General features: G+C 39.5%; 2 protein-coding genes across 2 annotated transcripts; both read left to right on the top strand.

Moving 5' to 3' along the window:
• Positions 1-3,975: 3,975 nt before the first annotated feature.
• LOC139137073 (galactose-3-O-sulfotransferase 2-like) lies at positions 3,976-10,828 on the top strand. The gene is made up of 6 exons (XM_070705038.1): positions 3,976-4,113; positions 4,487-4,584; positions 5,162-6,267; positions 8,312-8,449; positions 9,190-9,494; positions 10,680-10,828. The coding sequence occupies exons 1-6, from the start codon at positions 4,096-4,098 to the stop codon at positions 10,794-10,796; spliced, it is 1,782 nt and encodes a 593-aa protein (XP_070561139.1). The 5' UTR covers positions 3,976-4,095; the 3' UTR covers positions 10,797-10,828.
• A 2,580-nt stretch (positions 10,829-13,408) lies between these two features.
• On the top strand, positions 13,409-20,245 carry LOC139137072 (protein unc-93 homolog A-like). The gene is made up of 4 exons (XM_070705037.1): positions 13,409-13,562; positions 16,819-17,907; positions 19,126-19,390; positions 19,821-20,245. Exons 2-4 carry the CDS (start codon positions 16,855-16,857, stop codon positions 20,042-20,044), a joined length of 1,542 nt encoding a protein of 513 aa, XP_070561138.1. The 5' UTR covers positions 13,409-13,562; positions 16,819-16,854; the 3' UTR covers positions 20,045-20,245.

The raw sequence follows: 20,245 nt of genomic DNA, 5'->3' as shown, positions 1-20,245 counted from the left end.
AATGATGATGCTGAAATGTATCTATTGCAGTACAGTCCAGAGAAATGAATTTTCCCGCGGTTTGAAGAAAGAGCGGGACATGACGTCATCGCTAGCCAATGAGTGGTGAGTTCAGCAATATGTGTAATGTGGAACTTCTGTATTCATTATTGTCGGTTTGTCAATAATTGTCAGTCCAATCATACACAGTGCAGCTGGACTGTCTATGATCCAATATAGTGCCCTCACTCGGTTTGAAGCTTAGCCCTAGCTATTTATGCAGAATTATTTTTTCTTCTTTTTTGGTCTGATATTGATTTTGACATCACAAATTCTGTGATATTTTTTTCCATTCGTTCTTTTGTTTCTCACATTTCTTCTTACTCACTGCCTGCGCCAAGCGCTCAATGGCCGCACAATGCTCTCATTACACATGCACGGCATAATACGTTTGGCTGTCGCGGACCGTGTGTTAATTCCACACCTGTTCTACACCGTGCAGGAACGTCGGATGTTGTCATATCTACGGCAGACGTATAGGGCTACAAATGCTAACTAGCGGATATTTTCGGCAATTTAATAATTAGCATATTTGACCAACAGCAGGCTCGGGCTGGCGTGCCTGCAACTCCCTGCTGAGTCTCTGTAAGCTTGCCTGAGGTTAGTCCATTCCTTGCTCTCACCATCTGACAATGTGCAAAACATTATTTGCGACGATTGTTCTGAGCGATCTGTTGGATTATATCTCGTCAAGTAGAGGCCCACATATTCTCCATTTCGCCTTCCGACATCTAGCGATGCTCCCAAGGGTGAAGGGTCGCGACTTTCTGTATATTAATTTGTATGGAACAATCGACGTGTATATAGAACACAAAAAGATAATATTTTTGAAAAATGAGATTTTGTAAAGATTCATATTTTAACTTAAATTTGAAACTCGGTGAAATGTCCTTGATTTTCAATTGCTTTAATTCAATGGCAACGTCACTGCCAAATATGTTCATAGCCAATTCCGGTTTTGTTTCCCAACAGAAACATGATTTTGCAAAAGCTCTTATGAAATGTCCGACCTCTGTTGTTCAATTTATTTCCCCTAGGGTTACTTTTACCGACTAGTACTTTTTGGCGTTTTGAAGAAAACTAGGATTAAGTGAGTCAAAATATGGAGTTTGTCAAATCCCTGAAATGTGTCTTTACGCAAGGAAAGGGAAAAATAGTTGAAACAAAGTTGTGTAAAAATACAATTATATTGGTATATTCTATTGGTATTTTTCTGTCTATATTCTATATATTAAAGGTATACTGTCACCTGCTCCAATTTTGCCACAGTTACCATGGAAAGAGAAAATCTAACCAATCACAGATTTTAAGCGGGTGGCCGCTTTTTAAAAACAGCACCCTCACATAGGCATTTTGAATACCAAAAATGCCCCTTTGACCATATATGGGCATATTTAGATTACAGGTGACTGTATACCTTTAACATGTTAGGTCTCAGCATTACTTCAGTCACCGTCCCTCCATGGTGGTGGAGGGACGGTGCTTCAGTTAAAACACAAGTGAACAAGAGGTACACTCAGTTTTACTTTATTGAATACATCATTAACATTTTGTTGCAAAACACAAATAAAACCAACATTTTTTGAAAGAGAACACTATCACGACTTACTTTAATGTCCATTCTCTGCAGCATTGCGGCAACCACAATATATCTCCCTCAAAAGTGTGGAACAGAACGCCCCACCAAGGACTATATCAGAAGAAATATTTCCCTGTGGTTCCTTTCTTCATGTGTGTATTTTTATGATTCGTAGCTATTAACCCTTTGAGCGCTGTAACTTTTCCCTCCAAAATTTTAGTGCAACATTTTAACAATTTTTATGAATTTTTCTGTATTTTTTTTTTACTATTTTGGACCAAACGGACATCACATTTCATTGACTACAGGTTTTCATCAAAACTTTAGCAGAAATTTGAAAAAAAAAGTGACTAGGGTATACACTTTATAAATGTGACAAAAGTTGACTTTGGCGCTCAAAGGGTTAATGTTTTCTTTTGTATGATCCCCGATGAAAAGTGTGAATGCATAATGAGTAAAATAAAAATTACCCAAAGGCGGCAAAAAAACCCCATGCATCATGATTTCTACCCTTCAGTGAACGCTGGCAATCATTCTACATTAAAGCCCCTGTAGCTGTAACTCTTGAAATTTGTCGACCTGAAAAAGGCTTTCTATTATCTCTGTTTTTCTTTAAATTCTACAGATTTAAAGGATATAGTCTTTTACCACTGAAAACTTGGACGAGTAAATCTAAATTTTGACCGTTATTTTGATTTCCCGCCATTTTTAAAAATTGGTAATATTACAAAGAAAACATAGCATATGGTGTCCCAGTGGAAAACATTCAGCACTATATGCATTATATTGGACTACTCTGTTGTTTCTGTGAAGATTCCAATGCATATATGCACTGCGTACTGTGTTTTTGCTTTATCTGCATGAGGGCGCCATTTTTTGTTTGGGCAAACATTTATTATTTATCTTGCTCAAAATTGCACATGTAGTCCCAGTGGACAGTTTATTCTACCTGTATATACACCCCTCAATGAGTACATTCCCATGAACTTGTTATAGTTTGGAAGTAAAATTACAAAAAATAATGCTAAAAGATACAGCTATCGGGCCTTTAAGTTAGTATGCGCCTCGAAAGTGAAAGACTTGAACTTTTGCTTACACTTTCCTCGATGAAACTTTCGACCATTCTCTTACCAAATCAAAAATAAAATTCTGGGGTCTCCGTGCAAAATTGGTACCAGAGAGACAAATTACCCGAGATTTCTCGAGATTGGAAATTCACAATGGCCGCCATCCTGTCGTACCTCTTCGGGGAAAAAAATTCGATTTTCGAAAAACTAAGACGTTCAAAAGTTTTCTTCCACCAAGAGCTTTAAAATGAACCCCAAAAGTGGTAGACCAGAAAAGAATTGGAAAAATTTGAGAGTTCAAATAAAATTACCCGGTCTGTCCCCGAGGCGACGTCTACCTTAAAGCATTTGCAGAAAATAAAAACATGTCAAATTCTGATTTATCATGTTAATCACGTGCGTTTCTCATTAATTTTCGGAAGTAAATAAATTAAAATTATCAGGATTTTTCTGGAAAGTGCAAAATGCGACAATAAAAATTCCAACATTTCTACTAATTTATGTATTCGTTTGAAATAACATAAATTTTGTGAAAGACAAACACACGACATTTGTCGATTTGTACACTTTATTTGCATCAGGATTTATGATTAGACAAATCTCATACACGGTGTTAATGCTGCTAATATTTTTCATTAGAAGCAGACATATTCTATTGATTCTCACATCATTATTCAGTGACAACATAACTCATTTCTACATCTGATTCAGCTCTCTCAACATATGGCGATTTAAATCTTGGGTTTTATCTGGTATGACTTACAGCAGCCATATGTTACAGTGACAATCTCATTAACACTATACAGCCCTTATTTGCATATCTATAGAGAGGCACTGCAGTATTTTCAGACGTGATTCCTGCCTTCCACGTGCCGATTTTGACTTTTTTTACGACTTTTAGGCTTTAAAGTAGTAAAACACTACAGCTATGGATCCAAAGCTAAACAAGATCACGTTTCGGATGATTTTAATCCCACCACGACACCTTCAAGAAAGAGAACTACTATTTCGATCTTGTCGTTGTATTTAACTCACAAACGTATTTCAAAATGTTCTAAATAACTCTGAATAGTATTGCTATCCGTCGCCATGGCGATGAAGCAGCCCGCCGATGGCCGACTTGCTTCGGCGTCGGGACAGCGCGAGACACTGAATGATAAGTTCATGTGGCCTAATACTTATGTCTGATTGGGTAAAACTGTGCGCCATATCGTGTTTACTATGGCCCTAACATCTGTCACCTAATCTCTAAACAATTTTTCATTAAATATTCTACACAACCAACGAGGCGAGTGATTGACTTAAAGATTGACTTAAAGCTGGTGTTTGATATCAAACATTACGGCTTCCGACCGACGAAACCCTTAGCAGATACCTGATGCTTCGCATCATTATACATGGTTTCAGAAAATGCCTGCGCTCAAACACGTAAGTGCACTGCCTACAGTACTAATATAGTAGTATTTGTCTGGTATAGAATGCGATTTTTTTCATGTGGTTGTTGTATTAATCATTGTCACATGTACTTTTTGAACAAAATGGATAACGGCAATGATTGCGCACGGTAACTAACGTTACGTTAAAAAAGACGGCAGGGTAGAGCTGTAATTCGTTATATCAATACAGATGTATATATACACACTGACCTCGAGCGCCTGCCTGTTGTTCATGTGAAATAAACATGTCGTACTTCTATTATTATTGATAACAATCGTCAGATCGGTTTATGACACTGCAAGCTTTTGGTCTTTTGTGCCGAGTTTTGCTTCGTGAAAATTCTCTATGATGTATTGTATTTCAGGTCCTTAAAATGTTTTGTGTGACTGTCATGGTCGGGATCTGTTCGTACGTGGTGGTTGTCACGATAATGGATCAGCGTAGAAGCCAGCTGGCATTAAGGTATGTATTAAATTCCGTGAATACTTCAAGACATTTCAAGAGGAACTCAACATTGTGAAACTCCGTAAGCTTTTTTCCCCCTCTGCCAATGATCATGATTTGTATAATCTGACGGGCAAAGACACTGACGCAATCGACTGTTGAACGTTTCAAGAATTCAGTGCACGGAGTCAGAGGATCGCCAGCTTCCCCGCATCCTAGACTTTTTTGTCGCGATGTACACGCCACGACAACACGAACATACGGTAGATTGACATCAGTGATCGCGTTTTCGAAGCCTGCTTGTGTCGTACAGTTCAGTGCATCGAAGCGTATTTCAATAACTCTAGCAAATATAAAAGATATTTAAATTAAGTTGTGTTACCTAGTATTTGATTAAGACCATATGTTTCCACCATATACATAATGCTACCAAGTTTTTTTCAATCAAATCTGTAGTTAAATGCCTGCCTGTATTCATTACGACACCAATATCAGCACTGGAGTTGCAAAGCAAGGCCGTAGCGTGTATATACACGATGAGATGATTTTTTCATAGTTTCTGGGATCCATCAAGTAATACAAAATAACTCTTCAGTTTTCTAGGTAAAGATAGATTGATTTATAATAATCTGCCTTGGAGACAAAGCCAGAGTATGCCGATACGTGATGTGTGTTTTATCAAGACACGGAAAACGGCAAGTACAACCCTGTCGTCCATCTTGAACCGATACGCGTTAACCCACAACCTGTCCCTGGCATTGATGAAGACGAAGAAAATTAGCGGGCACTTCAGTGTTATCCCAATACATGAAGACAGTCCACGTGAATTGTTTCTGCCACCCCTCGACGTAAAGCCCGGCGACTGGACCAACTACAAGTACAACATGATGACCGTGCATGTGCGGTACAATCGAACAGCGTTTGAAACGTTCATGAATCCGGGCACCCAGTATATCTCCATATTACGAGAGATGTGCTTCCACTTCGAATCGGACTTTGTGTATTACAAAATCCCGGCCGTTGTCCAAAGGATTAGGAAGAGCATCCGTACCGAGAAAACCCTCGAAGAATATCTGAGAGATCCCGAATTTTATTGGGAAAGAACGAAGAAGGACTACGGAGAGACGATCAAGTTTTTCACGCGCAATGTGCAAATCTTTGATCTGGGACTGGATCATGCTTATCACAACAATACTGACGTCCTGAAAACCTTCATAAAGGAACTGGAAGGTCGGATCGATCTGATGCTTATTACCGAATACTTCGATGAATCGCTGTTATTACTGAAGAAGCTCCTACACTGGCAATGGGAAGACGTGATGTATATGGCGAGAAATGTGCGCCCTCACGACACCACTCGGACCAATTTGACTTCAGACCTCTGCAGCAAGATAAAGGAATGGAACAGTGCGGACGATTTGTTGTACCAGACATTCAATAAAAGTCTCTGGAAACGTGTAGAAGGGTATGGAAAAGACTGGCAGAGGGATCTGGACGAAATGAAAAGGCAACTGAAAGAAGTCCAATCAAATTGCTCGGTGACAATGGCGACGAAAGTTGTCGATGACCGCAAACAGGTTGTCTACAAAACAAATAACTCATCTCTCGGGCTGTGCCAGCTGTTAACAGAGTACAACCATGATATCGTACACGAGATCGTTCACAAGCAGTCCCCGGGATACTATCTAATCGATTCTGAAGGTAAAGGACAGTATCAGCGATATCCTGAATATATGGTGTACACCACAATGTTCTCTTTGTCTTTTAAATGTCAACAAACGATAAAAATAACCTTCACTGTTTGAAGTGGCAACGTTGATTGCTGGTTGATACAACTAAGTTTACCATCGTCATCCGAAAGTGAAGCAACACAATATGTGACAACATGTCTATGATTTCTCAGTTTTTGTCTTAAAAATTTAAAAAAAATTAAAAATAAAATACATGGGTCAGCACAGCTTTCGACACCCCAATTATAGTGATGATAAACTTGTTGCCCTATAACATCAAACGACCATTATAAAGTATTCCATTTGTTAAAGAGGCACTTGGTAACATTTTTAAAACACATTTTTTTAGTGCCAACGGTCGATATTTGACGTGGCGACTGCGCGCGGATCGCGAGATATCGATAAAACATGTCTTTAAAAAGTAAAAGTTTGAATTCCGGTGGCTTACCTAAATCCAGCTTATGAACATCGAACGTTCGGCACTGGGGCCTTTGTCAACTAAGCTATGGAGTACGAGTCTACGCTGACGCTGCTGGAGTACCACTCGCGTCGGTGGGCGGTCATGTCCCGTGGGAGAAAGCCGAGTCCTACTGACTCGGTAAAATACGAAAAACAAAGTTACTTTGCTGATTCCACCAGAATTCGCATAGGTGACTAGTATAGATAGGTGCGGTTGATACATAGTATGCATAGTGGCCGCCGCGTGGTATGTGCGCATACCACGCGGCAGCCACAATGTATCGAACCACGCGTAACTGTGTGGCAGACGACAAAATGTAGTCGTCAGAGGCAACTAATATTTACAAGTAAAAACTGATATCTATGTGGTAATGTTTAAAAATTTAATACAACTGATTGAGAATAATGAAAAGGACAAAAACTAAGGAGAAGTTTTAAAAAAGAATTACCAGAGGTAAGGGCATTGATAATGATGTATATAAATTCATCACAGGAGGAGGTAAATTAATTGCGTCATTCGAACGTTTTTGGACTCCTTAGAATATCGTCAATCAGCACAACAACACACTTTCGGGGGATTTCGGGTCATAACCAGAAACGGTCGTAAAACTTCGGGATGTGAAAAATACGCTCGGAAAATGACATGTTTTATCGATATCTCGCGATCTGCGCGCAGTCGCCACGTCAAATATCGACCGTTGGCATTAAAAATAAGTGTTTTAAAAATGTTACCAAGTGGGAGTGCCTCTTTAATTCATCACAAAATGATTGGAACCATTTTTGCTTCTTGGATGGATAAAGGTACGATGAAAACACTAAATGGTCAAATAAAATGTGCATTAATCCTTTGAGCTCCAAAGTCAATTCTTTTTCACCTTTATAAAATGTACCCCAGTCAATTTTTTTCAGATTTATGCCGACATTTTGATGAAATACTGTAGCCAATGAAATGTGATGTCCGTTCGGTCCAAAATAATGAAAAAAATACAGAAAAATTACAAAAAAAATTGTTAAAATGTTGCTCTAAAATTTGGTGGAAAAAATTACAGCACTCAAAGGTTTAAGGTAGAATACGCCTCGCCGAACTCTCAATTATTTACAATTATCGTTTTGGTCTCAGTACCATTGGATGGGGCTCATTTTAACCCGTGGAGTAACTCAAATTTATACTGGTTTACTTTTGTGAAATGTGAAAATTTATTCCTCCCTTCCCCCCATAGAGTTAGGTAGACATAGGGAAGGCAGCCATTTTGAATTTCAAGTATCGGTTAATATTTAATTTTTCTGTTACCTAGAACACACGGTCCGGTGGGTGGAGGGACGGTGCCTAGAACCAAAATTTGCATGATGATCCCCGATTTTTACCCGTGATATTAAAACGGGATGGTCTAAAATTTCCTCAAGGAAAGGTTGAGCTCAAGTTGAAGTCTTTCGTTTTCGAGGCGAGTACCTTACTACCGTTTTTGTAAAGATACTAGAAATTGCTTGTCACTGAGTTGTATTTACAGCACAAATCATCACACTGGCTCAAGTTCTGTTTATCCTTTATTGGTCAGATACCCATGGGCAGCGGCAGATATGCGGCTTTGAATACGAGGAAAATTGCGGGTTCAACTTTGAAGGTGAAAACGGTTACCAATGGACTTTCGATCGAGGGCTCCACATCGAAGATGTTACTACAAATTCTACCTATGGTAGGTTCCAGCTTTTTTTTCCCAAATGAGATTTATACTTTGGAAAGATCGTTTGGCCGATTTCACAGGAGTGGTCGATGTCACTAAAATTCTACTGATGGTGCGTTATTTAATATGATGAGTGACGTCACGACTCATGAGTTCAGGAAAGTCTTGGACTTCCGTAACTTGATCATCAGTCAAGCTGAACTCGTAAGATGGCTTATGACACGTCATAGATGGTGTCAACAGGTCAATGTTTGTGGTTGGCATTTCTTGTCAACTTAATTTACAACACTCCCTTAACTTAAATTACCTGTCTGCACTACTTGTAGTGTCGAATTTTTGCTCCGTATTCTTTACAGTTAGGACCACGTATTCGCTCACGTGAATAACCGGAGTCTGAACGGGAAAGGCACTTCGCACCCCCACCCCCACCCCCCCTGCTGTGTCTATTGAACAAATTATGACACGTCATCAATAAATGCCGATTTATGAAATATTATAAGGTGACATAGTTAATATTCTAGTTGCGCGGGTTTGAGGCATGGAACATAATTGAACATATATCATGTTCCCTACCGTCAGAGAGACGTTTCAATGACCTACCGATATACATTATATACCTTTCACTTCTAATCATCAGATTGATACTACAAAGGCTATTGGGGAATCAAAGAAAGGAATCCTGAACTTTGAACCCTGGAGTTTTTCACTATGCCCGCTCGAGTTAGGTTAACTATCGTCAATTTCCACTTCAGGTACATTTCTTGTCGCCAAGGACAAAAGAAAAGAGAACACTAATAACCAAACGGAGAAGAAAAGAGCACGTGTAATAATATCAGAGCATCCATCTGAATTTTCAAAAACTTGTCTCAGCTTTTATTACTACCCTAGTAAGGATATGATCGGAAGAAACGACACTCTGCAAGTTTGCCTGCTCCCTGAAACCAACAAGGCTCAATGGACAAGTTGTCTAACTGTTTGGAAGATGGTGAATACAGCGGTGCATGCTGGTAAATGGAATTTTGTTTCGTTGAACGTGACCACCAACAGCACAGCTCGAGTAAGTGTGCTTTACGTACTTGACGTTGCCGTTCTATCATGGGTATACAATATGCCGTCTTACCTTTGTCCTACAAAAATAACTTTATAACGATATAATGCGATACAGTTCACAATCAATGTCTGGCTAACGTGATTTAGTTTATATTACAGAGGTTTATTTTGAATAAATGGGATGTACTTATGAGAATCATTGATGTTGAAAAATAACAAACTAAATTTATAATAGTAATCTTTCTTTAAAGTGATTGCCAATATTTCGTCAAGGCATATACAGACTGTGCTTCTCAGCTATCGTGGAATGGACTGGAAGTTTTGTTTCTATCAGTAGTAAGGTTAAGCTGTGGTTGAGTCCCTTTGCAATATTTTAATGGTAATTTTTTTCCGCATTTTAGAAACATAAATACAAAGACGTGTTCCATTCATCCATGCATCCATTCATTCATCCATCCATCCATCCATCCACTCTCCATCAATTTATTCATTACTTAATTCATTCATTCATTCATTCATTCATCCATTCATTTATCCATCCATCCATGCATCCATCCATCCATTCATTCGTTCGTTCGTTCATTCATCCATTGTCACCATGATGTACCCTGATGACAATGTACATGTAATTCACATGCGACCATTTAAATTGCATATTGCATAAACATGACAATAATTCCCACATGTACAAGCTATGTTGAACATTAGCTTCTGCTGTCTCCACGTACATGTGGGATCGATCCGAAACGAGGCTGCCGCAAACAGCGGATTTGATGCTCAATTCAGTGACGTCACCTGCAGAAATTCGTGACGTATGGCGTTCTTGTTTTCACGCAAAACTTTCAGCCAAATTTATCTGGTGAGATTAACGTAACCAATCCTGGTTTTCGATATTGATATATGCAGCTCAGAGGATTTCTTTAGTATTGTAAGCAGTTGTCTGTAGTTCGAGTCCTGGGGATAACTTTAAGTTTAAGAAGAGAAATCCTGGTGAATGATTAAAATCATACTTTTTCCTCAAGGTAGATCACTGCAGCAAAGAATATTTGGTTTGCATGCGTCCGCACACTAACATATTTTTCAAGATAGCTTATATTTAACTTCTATAAGGTGCTTATGTTGTAGGACTGGAGTTCAATTCTTAACAATTTTTTTATCCTTTGGATATCTTGTTGTCGCTTTTCATTCACAGATAGCCTTTGAAGCCACAGGACTATTTCCGAGCAAGAACAAAGATGACAATGTATTCATCGGGCTCGATGACGTATCATTACAGCCTGATTGGCCGTGTTCAAGACAGAGCGTATAATCAAAGAGATTTAAATCGGTGTTCTGTGTTATTACAGCCTGATTGGCCGTGTTCAAGACAGAGCGTATAATCAAAGAGATTTAAATCGGTGTTCAAACGTCTAACTCTTTGTATGTGATAAAATGTGAACAGTTAGTACGTTATTAGATAAGATGAGGACATCAAAGTCATCGTTGTCTGAAAATGTTGACGAAGCTGAAATAAATGATATCTTGGCAGCGATCACGTGTTTATATGTATTCCGCAAATAGTCCGCCTACTGTATTCACTTTTACCCTTATAAAGACTGGTGAGCGTTGTTGTACATGGACGTTAAATGTTTCCCTGTCACAGAAAATGACTGACAATAAAGATAACAAGTCGTAGGTTTAAGCCTCGGGGACAGATATTCGGATTCTCAAATTGTTGGGGCTCATTTTAAAGCTCTAGTAGAAAAAAAAAACTTTCACCGTCTTGATTTTTCGAAAATCCGAAGTTTAATTCCCCGGGAGCAAGAGTTAATACAGGGACGGTGGCCATTTTGAATTTCACATATCGCGCAAAATGCCATCAGACAATTTGTTTCGCTAGTTCCAAACTTTGCACTGTGACCCCCGATTTTTATTGTTGATTTGGTAAGAGAATGTTTGAGCGAAAGTGCAAATCGACAACGCACAAGAAAGGTTCTAGCCTTTCCTTTCGCTCGGCGTATGACATGAGATTTTAAATTTACTCCATAACTAAAGATAACATTACAACCTAAGGGACTGGTCAGGTTCTTAGGCCTGGGGGGGGGGGGGGGGGGTGGATTTTTTTTTTTTGCCGACGTCAAAAGTGGCTGACCCCCTATTCCAAAATTTTGAAAACAGGGTGACCCCTTTATTCCAAATTTCGAAAACAGGGTGACCCCCCCATCCCGGCGCGCGACATAGGTAAAAGGTGGACAAAAATTATATTATATATATATATATATATATAATATATATATATATATATGTATGTATATGTATATATATATTATATTTTACATTTTACATATATTTATATTTTAAATAGTCATTCTATGTTTTAATGAAATTGTTGACATGTCAGTTGTAAGATAGGAATTTCAAAGTGTCAATCTTAAAGTTTAAATACAGTACATTTTGAATGAGCTGTATTTTGAATGAGCTGTAAATGTATTTCACACTTTCAATGCTTAACCAGATGTCCTGAACTGTTGTACAGAAATGGATGTCAATCATTAATATCAAAGAGGAAAAAGCAGTGAATCAAAAACTTTGATGGGTGTTAAGACTTGCCAACCATCCAATTAAATCTCCTGAGGAGCCATACAGAGCTTTTTTAGCCAAATCCGATGTGTACAGTGTCCGAGAGGACCTTTTCTTGTAACATTGAAACCATAAAAGCACAGCTAATAATGACAAAAACTGCCTTTTTTAACTGTTATTTTGTTCATAAAAAAGCATCTTTCTACAGAAAACCTGTGACACAAAGGAAAATAGTTGCATCAATGAGAACGAAAGATATCTTGTCATTTTTCTTTCTCTAAAATAAGTCACTGTATCAAATATATATTGTGAAATATTTGTGCATGTTGCTTTCTCATACTGAATTCTCATAGAGAGAACAGAAAAGTATCAGGAATTTGTCATCCTTTTCATATGAAATGCAGATTTCATAATGGTACACTTTCACTTAGCAAACATCAAGATATCTCTGATTTATTAAAGTATGGCGCCCGAAGGGCGCGCCGAAAAATATGAAACATCCTGATATCTCTGATATATGCCTTGTATATTAAAGTCATGCACCTGAAGGGCATGCTGAAAAATGTCTGATATATTAAGTAATGAGCTTGAAGAGCACGCTGAAAAATATTGAACATACAGATATCTCTGATGTATGTATGCTTGATATGTTAAAGTTGGGCGTGCTGAAAAATATGACTGATTATTGAAGTTACGCGCCCGAAGGGCGCGCCGAAAAATACAACTGAATGATGAAATTTGTGGCTGACACTAGCATTTTAGGCAATGATGAGCCTGTGTCAAAATTCAAAAACACACTGACCCCCCCTATTGGGCATTTCAAAAACATGGTGACCCCCCTATCACCAAAGTCAAAAACAGGGTGACCCCCCCCCCATGAATCCACCGCCCCCCCCCCAGGCTGAAGAAACTGACCAGTCCCTAAAAGAAAACCTTTCCGGCAGTAATAGAAAGCTTTTAGTTTTACTTTGTAAATTGGTCGCATTATTAAAACATCTAATCTAACAAAAACAATTACGTTTAGTAGCCATGGAGGTACTAACGAATAAGTACTACCTCCATGTTTTTGTGGGAAAAACGCGTACGATTAAACAACATCCCTGATAGATACCTTGACATTTTCAAGTCGCCCCCACCCCCGGCCCCTCCAGAGGTGTTGCCGCCTAGCATTGCTATCATCCGCGAGTCCTTGTGTTGGACAGGAGGTAGTTCTGTAACTATAAAGCCTGGCTTGCTTCAGGATCTATGCTTTTGTATGGTAAATCGCAACAAATGGTTTTAAAACATGGGTAGATTTGCAGCGGAGTCCAGCCCGGGGAAGTTATAAATCATCCGCTTTTGTTCTCACGGTGTCAAGATCAGAGGTCAAGGTTCAACACAACAGCTGACGCAGTCAACAGCGCGCATTGCAATGCAGTGGCCGCGGATAACGGCTGAAACGCGGCTGTCAACTGCAGAACACTGCATCGCTGTCAGATTTGAATGCAGGTTGTAACCTAGCGGAGGATGACCTGAGGTAAGGAACAGCATAATATTTGAATAAGCCGTCACACAACTGTGCTTCCTGGTCTGTTTATGTAGTCAGCGTGTTACAGCCGGGACTCTGCAGATCATGATCTCAGTGGTCATGCCTGGCGCGCAAAATTCAAGCCCATCGGCCCTTAAGTTTGTTCAAGAGCAGGATCAATAGAGAATCGCGAGACCCAAGCGGACTGCAGTCACCCCTTCCATAAGTGAGTGTGTCCATGTCATACGATTGTCAGACTAGAGCTGACCTTGACCCAGCCAGCTGTGGTATGTCCTCCATAACCAAACACAGTCATTTTAACCAGAGCGAAGCGCCGACTGAGAGCGAAACGTGCTGTGTGGGAGGGTAATCAAGGTCAAAATTCGGACTCGCAAAAATGAATTTATGGTATAAATGACCATCAGGCCTAATGCATTTTCGTGATCGTTTATCGTGTCTAAAACCGGGTCGAATATATGCATGGTCACCCATTCATTCAGTATCTTTCGACATGTCAAACAATATAGGTAGTGTCTCGCATCAAACAAGATTCATGAAAAATGGCCGATTTTGTCCCTTTAAGAGCTCGTTTGTTCAGTTCATTTGAGTCATCTTGCTCGCCATTTATTCGACATCGGTAGTTTTTTATATCTTCACTAGTAAGTGCACTTAATCAATTCTTCAATTTCTTCACCCTTTGACCATAGGGAGCGCTGCCACATTTTCTTCAATCAGGAACCCGACCCATTTCATCACTCTTATAGGGGGTCGTCTCTTCCTCACTTGTCGGCAAACAACGACAGACCAGGCGGGCTTAGCGTTGCTTGAAATAGCACAGAATTTATATTAAGTGGCGATAGGAACGTCTGTCGGATTCTCTCAGTATTGTTAGTACGATCATATTTTCTGATTTTCTGTCACTTAATATGTCTAAGCAAGTCTCACAGACAATCCTAAAAATGCACTGTTAGCCACCACTATCAAGTTTGCTCGCTTACCAAGCCTGCTGTTCGGTAGATTTTGTCTGGCTTATACACAAAATTGTTTGAGTGCAAGGTTCATAAGTGTACCATTATGCAAATATTGCACATCCATGAATGATTTGGTCAAATTAGGGTCTTCCCCAACCAGCTGTCTTGTCCCCCACAACTTGACAAATACTTGATATTGACTATGATCATGATGGTATATTTTCACCCCCAGGGTAGGGCGCACAGAGATTACCGACAGGTTTTCTAAAGCAAAGCAACATTTGATTGGAAGGAACAAAAATATATAAATAAGCATTTTATGAAAGCTAAAATCAAACCCGAGCAGAAACGTGAATGATCCATATGGTACGAACAACGATCAAATACAACAAACGAATCAGGGTATCACAATTAATCTTTCACACTGCAGGATCATACGGACCCATATACATCAAGTGAAGGTCGTGGAACATAAAAAACCTTATGCGATTGATTGAGAAACTGCATTTCGAGTCCTGATATGAACGCTACAGAAACATGTTACACGTGACTCTGTCAATGCCAGCAAATATGACGAAAGCCATACAACATAGATCCCATAATTTAACGGTGGTGACTTCAGCTTATTGCGAGTTCACGACGACGCAAAACTTTGCAGAAAACTTGCACTCAGAACGCATGCCGCCGCGTTCAGTAACATGCTTTTTTGCTCACATTTGGTACACCAAAGAGCTTATATGGTAGGTCGGCGGCGGCATGTCTGTCTGTCTGTCTGTCTGTCTGTCTGTCTGTATGCATGTGTGTGTGTCTGTCTGTCTGTCTGTATGTATGGCATGCATGCATGCATATATGTGTGTATGTATGTATGCATGCATGCATGCATGTATGCATGCATGTATGTATGTATGTATGTATGTATGTATGTATGTATGTATGTATGTATGTATGTATGTATGTACGTACGTACACATCCAAAACCGCGGTACCTATCATCTTAATATTGGTTGTACAGATACACCAGGGGATGGAGATGTGAATTTGTTCGAATGAACATGTTTGTTTCGAAAACATGCAAATGAGGTTAAAAAAGGGAAAATCCAGCATTCTGCTAAAACTCTGTAACACAGGCCAGATTTGTTTGAAACTTGGTATGCAGGTTCTTTATATTGACTTTACACTGACTTTAGTTAGATTTGTTCAAATTGTGGTGAAATTTAATAATTTTATTTTGGGGCAGTTTTCCCATTTTGGTAAAAAATCTTGTTCTCTGAAACTGTTCGTCCCAAACATGTTTGAACATGGTCTGTTAGCATGGAAATAAGATTTGTTTGTGACTTCAGTTCATTTCTCATTGATAATGGTGATGCTTTGAAAGTGGACTGACCCATGCTACACAGGAACATTTTTTGTGTCCCATGACAACAGCCTGAGACAACAAAAGCCTGAAAATTTCTATTGTTGTGTCCCAACATTATCTCACATCTGTTCACTTCAACCAAGTAAATATCCTTGAGTCAATATACAGACTTTGACATTCACATTTCAGAGATTAAGTATCCACGACGTCACAAGTTACAGTCTTTACTCTTAGACAGTGAAGTTACAAGTTTTAGGTTAGTTATCAAGCTAGCACCAGCATCTGTCCTGAGCATCTGTCCGTGTGTTCTCACAGGAAATTACAGGGAACAAAAATTATTTGAGAAGTTTCTCTCCTTTAAATAGAAGCTATATTACAGTTAAAACCTGTCATGGATGGATTGCTCTCAAATGATCTGAAACACAGTTATTGCCGATTGGCAACAAATCTATAGCAAGATTTATGTAAAGTTCATGAACTTACATAAGGTATTAGACAAAAAGATGACCATGACTTTGACCTTCTTCTCTGAAATCGCTTGTCCGATTGCTTTGAGACTTAGTATGCACATTCAATGGGTAAAATTCGTTAAGCATATTCACTCTGGCCTTCTACATTGAACCAAATGTAAACCAAGTGTCATCGACACTATGTTTAAGCCCATTACTCTTTTTAACTCGTCTAAAGTTCAAGTTGCGAAGAATAGCTGAAGGACAACAGTAAAATTTCTCCTGCCCCGCAATATGACCAAATATGACCACATTGAATGATACCAGGGTGACCCTGATGGAATGATGAACCTGACAATGTACATTTCATTACACTTCTCAATAATATTAAGCTCTTTTAAGTGTACTAACGTCTTAAACTTTCGGGTTTTTGTCTTTAAATCTTGTCGTAGTGTTTTTAATGAACGATAACTTTGTTTTTTCCCCAGTACTTTCCAATCCATTAAATATCAAAGAGTAAAGGCATGCCAGGTTACTCAAGAAGTATGCTGGATGCGGCCGAAGACAATGAGGACATTGAAATGGAGGAAATGACAGTCTTTACTGCAGATGAAGAGAAAGTTAATCTATTACTTCAAGAAGGAACAGTCACGAAGAGAACTGACTCTGAGGGCGATGTTGCTGAAGACAGTGACAATTCTACAGCGGTGTCGCACAGACGAAGGAAAACTAAGAGGCAAACTTGGAAAAACGTCTTTGTCATCGGTTTTGCTTTTATGATCAGCTTTTCAGCGTACGGCGGTTTGCAGGCCTTGCAGAGCAGTATAAATTGCAATGAAGGGCTTGGATTTGCATCGCTGATTACTGTTTACATGTCACTTATACTGTCGGGGTTGTTCTTGCCAAATGCAGTGATTCGTCTGTTGGGTGTGAAATGGACGATTGTCTGTTGTACGGCCTGCTACATAGTATACCCGCTTGCAAACTTTCGCCCGTCGTGGTACACGATGATTCCAGCCTCCGTAGTGGTGGGCCTGGCGGCCAGTCCGTTGTGGACTTCTGAGGGTATATATGTCAGCGCTAGCGCGTATATCCTTACAGATGTCAGTGATAAAGAAAACGCTGGTGCAATGCTCGGCAGAGTGTTCGGTTTCACCGGGTTCCTATTTAACTTGCACGGTATTTTCGGCAACTTCATCTCTGCCACAGTCTACAGAGAGTTGCTAACCCCAGAAGAGCGACACCATGAGGAGCCTGGCGTCGTGTATACCTGCGGGGCCAGCAACTGTCGAGACACTAACGGTAATAGTACAAGCTACTGCTACCCACCTCCGCTTAGTGCAACCGCAGTGGTCCTTGTAATTTTTATATCCCTCTATTTTGTTGCTATCCTAATGCTGTTGTTTTTCCTGGACAAGTTACCAGAAGATAAAGAACAACGTATTAAAGACACCCCATTACTTGCTTCCACTGTTCAAACTATGATTCTGTGGAAGGATTATCGTTTGTGGATGCTTGTTCCAATCATGATGTCTGACGGACTTCGCGTTGGTGTCTTGAATGGAGATTTTAGTGAGGTAAGTTTCTATAATTCCACTTCAGTGCCAAAGGTCGGCAGAGCATAGACAAATGAGTAAATTGTTTTATCCACACACGTAGAGGGATGGATCGTCGTAACTGCGCTCACAAGTCATATGGGACCCATACGACCAATGTAAACCACTGTTAAACATATGTTGGCGATTGCTGAACGTTAAACTTGTTTGTCAAAATATACACGGTACAATTTAAGCGTTGCCGTTTTGTTGACGTGGTGCCTGCAGATTTCATGGATGAAATTCTTTCTGGCGCAGCTCCCTCCCATTTCTCCTGCAAGTTCATATTTCACTATTAAGTCAAGTAAAGTTTGTGAAAACTAGTGAAGAACAACGTGTCCCATAAGATGCATTTTAACAAAAACATAAACATTTGAAGGCCTCTGAGAACACAGATACTGTAAGCATGATTTGTACAGACTAAAGCTGCTATAACAGACTAAGCCAAAGTGGCTGAAAATAGGCATGGTTTTGGCTCAGTGCCGCTTTTTACTGATTCGGCAAATTTCAAAGTGATACTGTCTTGAGGAAAAGAGTGAAACCTGTTTAACAAATGCCTGCTGCAACACCAGTCCAATAGCCACAGTAAATCAATGTATTGGTTTATGCAAAGCATACTAATGAGCAGTTTGTGGCCATGTATATCACGTGATCACATGGCATCAGTTGAGACAATTATTCAGTCTCTAATCGTGAATTGACATTGTTAAAAGTCCCACAGGCCACTAAATTGCTTGATTGACCAGTGAATTTACATTACAAGAGTCCAACCAGTGAATATACGAAATTAATGCCCATGTATGATTAACAATGCAAATGTATGCCAGATTAGCACACTTGGACGCAGAACCACAGGACATCTTAAATATTACGACCATTGAATACTGAACACAGACCGACCATCCCCATCCCCTTGTAACCATGAAAGAGTATGTGCCACTCTCGGTATTTCCAAAGGGTTGTGTCAGGGTCTTGACTTCCAAAGTACTCCAATATTTAAATTATCAAAATCAGATGCAGAGATGGTGAACTTCCCTGTGCTGTCCTAGTTTGCTATCGTCACCTTCGCATGGGAGAGAGGCAGGGAGGGCGCTCATTTGCGGCTATGCATAGAGACAGCAACATTGTTAGAACAGATGTTAATCACAGAGAAAACACATTATCAATGCAATTCATCACAGAATAATCCTTTCATTTCAGTCGTATGTGTCGTGTGGCATTGGTGTAGAGTATGTCGGTTACGTAGTCCTATGTTCATTCATCATGCAAGCACTGGCTTCGTATCCTTCCGGTCTGCTGACAAAATACATCGGAAGGCTGCCTCAGTTGGCTTTTGGAGTAGCTTTAGACTGTGTCCTCATCATCGTTATGTTGCTGTGGGATCCCGATGACCGGGTTGAACTCTACTTTCTCATCGCAGCAGGATGGGGTGTTACTCATGCACTGATCATCGTACAGCTTAAATGTAAGTAAAATATTTATTTTTGCTTCTTTTCATGTACTCGTTAATTCGTAGCTAGAAATAGGAAGTGAAACTACGTCAATGGCCACGGTTAACCGATTCCAAGCGTTTCAACACATATTTGCTTCATCGCGAAAAACAGCAAATTAGCGATATTCACGACATCTCACTTTTCAAGTCTGGCTTTGTTTGCAACGTTTTCACAGTGGCCCAACTTATAAACACAATAGGCGTATACATTATCAAAGGCTTGGCCATTCTGATATCAAATTTCACTTTTCACAGCACAAATTAAAAATGCAATAGATGTATATCACTTTTTCTCAGAAGAGCGTAACTTTAATAATGATGGTAAAAGAATTCATCACAGCGATTTCTTTTATGAAATGGATTAAAAGTCAGTGTCATATGGACGATATTTATTTCCTTTCAGCTTTCCTTGGCCTCTTCTATCCGGATAAGCCATCAGCAGCCTTCGCCAACTTTCATCTGTGGGGTGCCGTAGGATCCTGTGTGTCGTTCGCCATGAGCCTCATGTTCTGTGTTTCCACAAAACTATATATTCTCTTTTGTTTTCAACTCATTGCTCTCGCATTGTACGCTGTTGTGGAATGTATCTTTAAGAAACGTGAAAAGGGCAAACCAGGTTCCCTTTAGTAAAAGCAAATATATTATTTTACGTAAAATTTCAGAGCTTCAAAAGCAAAGGCAGATGTTCAGTTTGTTTGAGTCTGTTAAGGTACCAAGCGATGAAGGTGTTTCTTGGAAATTCTAATTCTCACGAAATCAACTGTCTTGCAGTTATACATCTTGTAACCATATACATTAAACGGCCAGTAGCTGTGACTTTTGATTGTT

The sequence above is a fragment of the Ptychodera flava genome, chromosome 7 (assembly GCF_041260155.1).
Source record: "Ptychodera flava strain L36383 chromosome 7, AS_Pfla_20210202, whole genome shotgun sequence".
Classification (NCBI taxonomy): Eukaryota; Metazoa; Hemichordata; class Enteropneusta; family Ptychoderidae; genus Ptychodera; species Ptychodera flava.
This window is presented reverse-complemented; position numbering and strand designations above follow the sequence as displayed.

Bases quoted from the DNA above. Each gene is read 5' to 3' on its own strand.
- LOC139137073 (XM_070705038.1), top strand. The intron at 6,268-8,311 runs GTAAAGGACAGT...TTTATTGGTCAG, and splicing joins CTATCTAATCGATTCTGAAG to ATACCCATGGGCAGCGGCAG. The intron at 8,450-9,189 runs GTAGGTTCCAGC...TTTCCACTTCAG, and splicing joins TACTACAAATTCTACCTATG to GTACATTTCTTGTCGCCAAG.
- LOC139137072 (XM_070705037.1), top strand. From the start codon at position 16,855: ATGCCAGGTTACTCAAGAAGTATGCTGGATGCGGCCGAAGACAATGAG. The intron at 17,908-19,125 runs GTAAGTTTCTAT...CTTTCATTTCAG, and splicing joins TGAATGGAGATTTTAGTGAG to TCGTATGTGTCGTGTGGCAT. The intron at 19,391-19,820 runs GTAAGTAAAATA...ATTTCCTTTCAG, and splicing joins GATCATCGTACAGCTTAAAT to CTTTCCTTGGCCTCTTCTAT.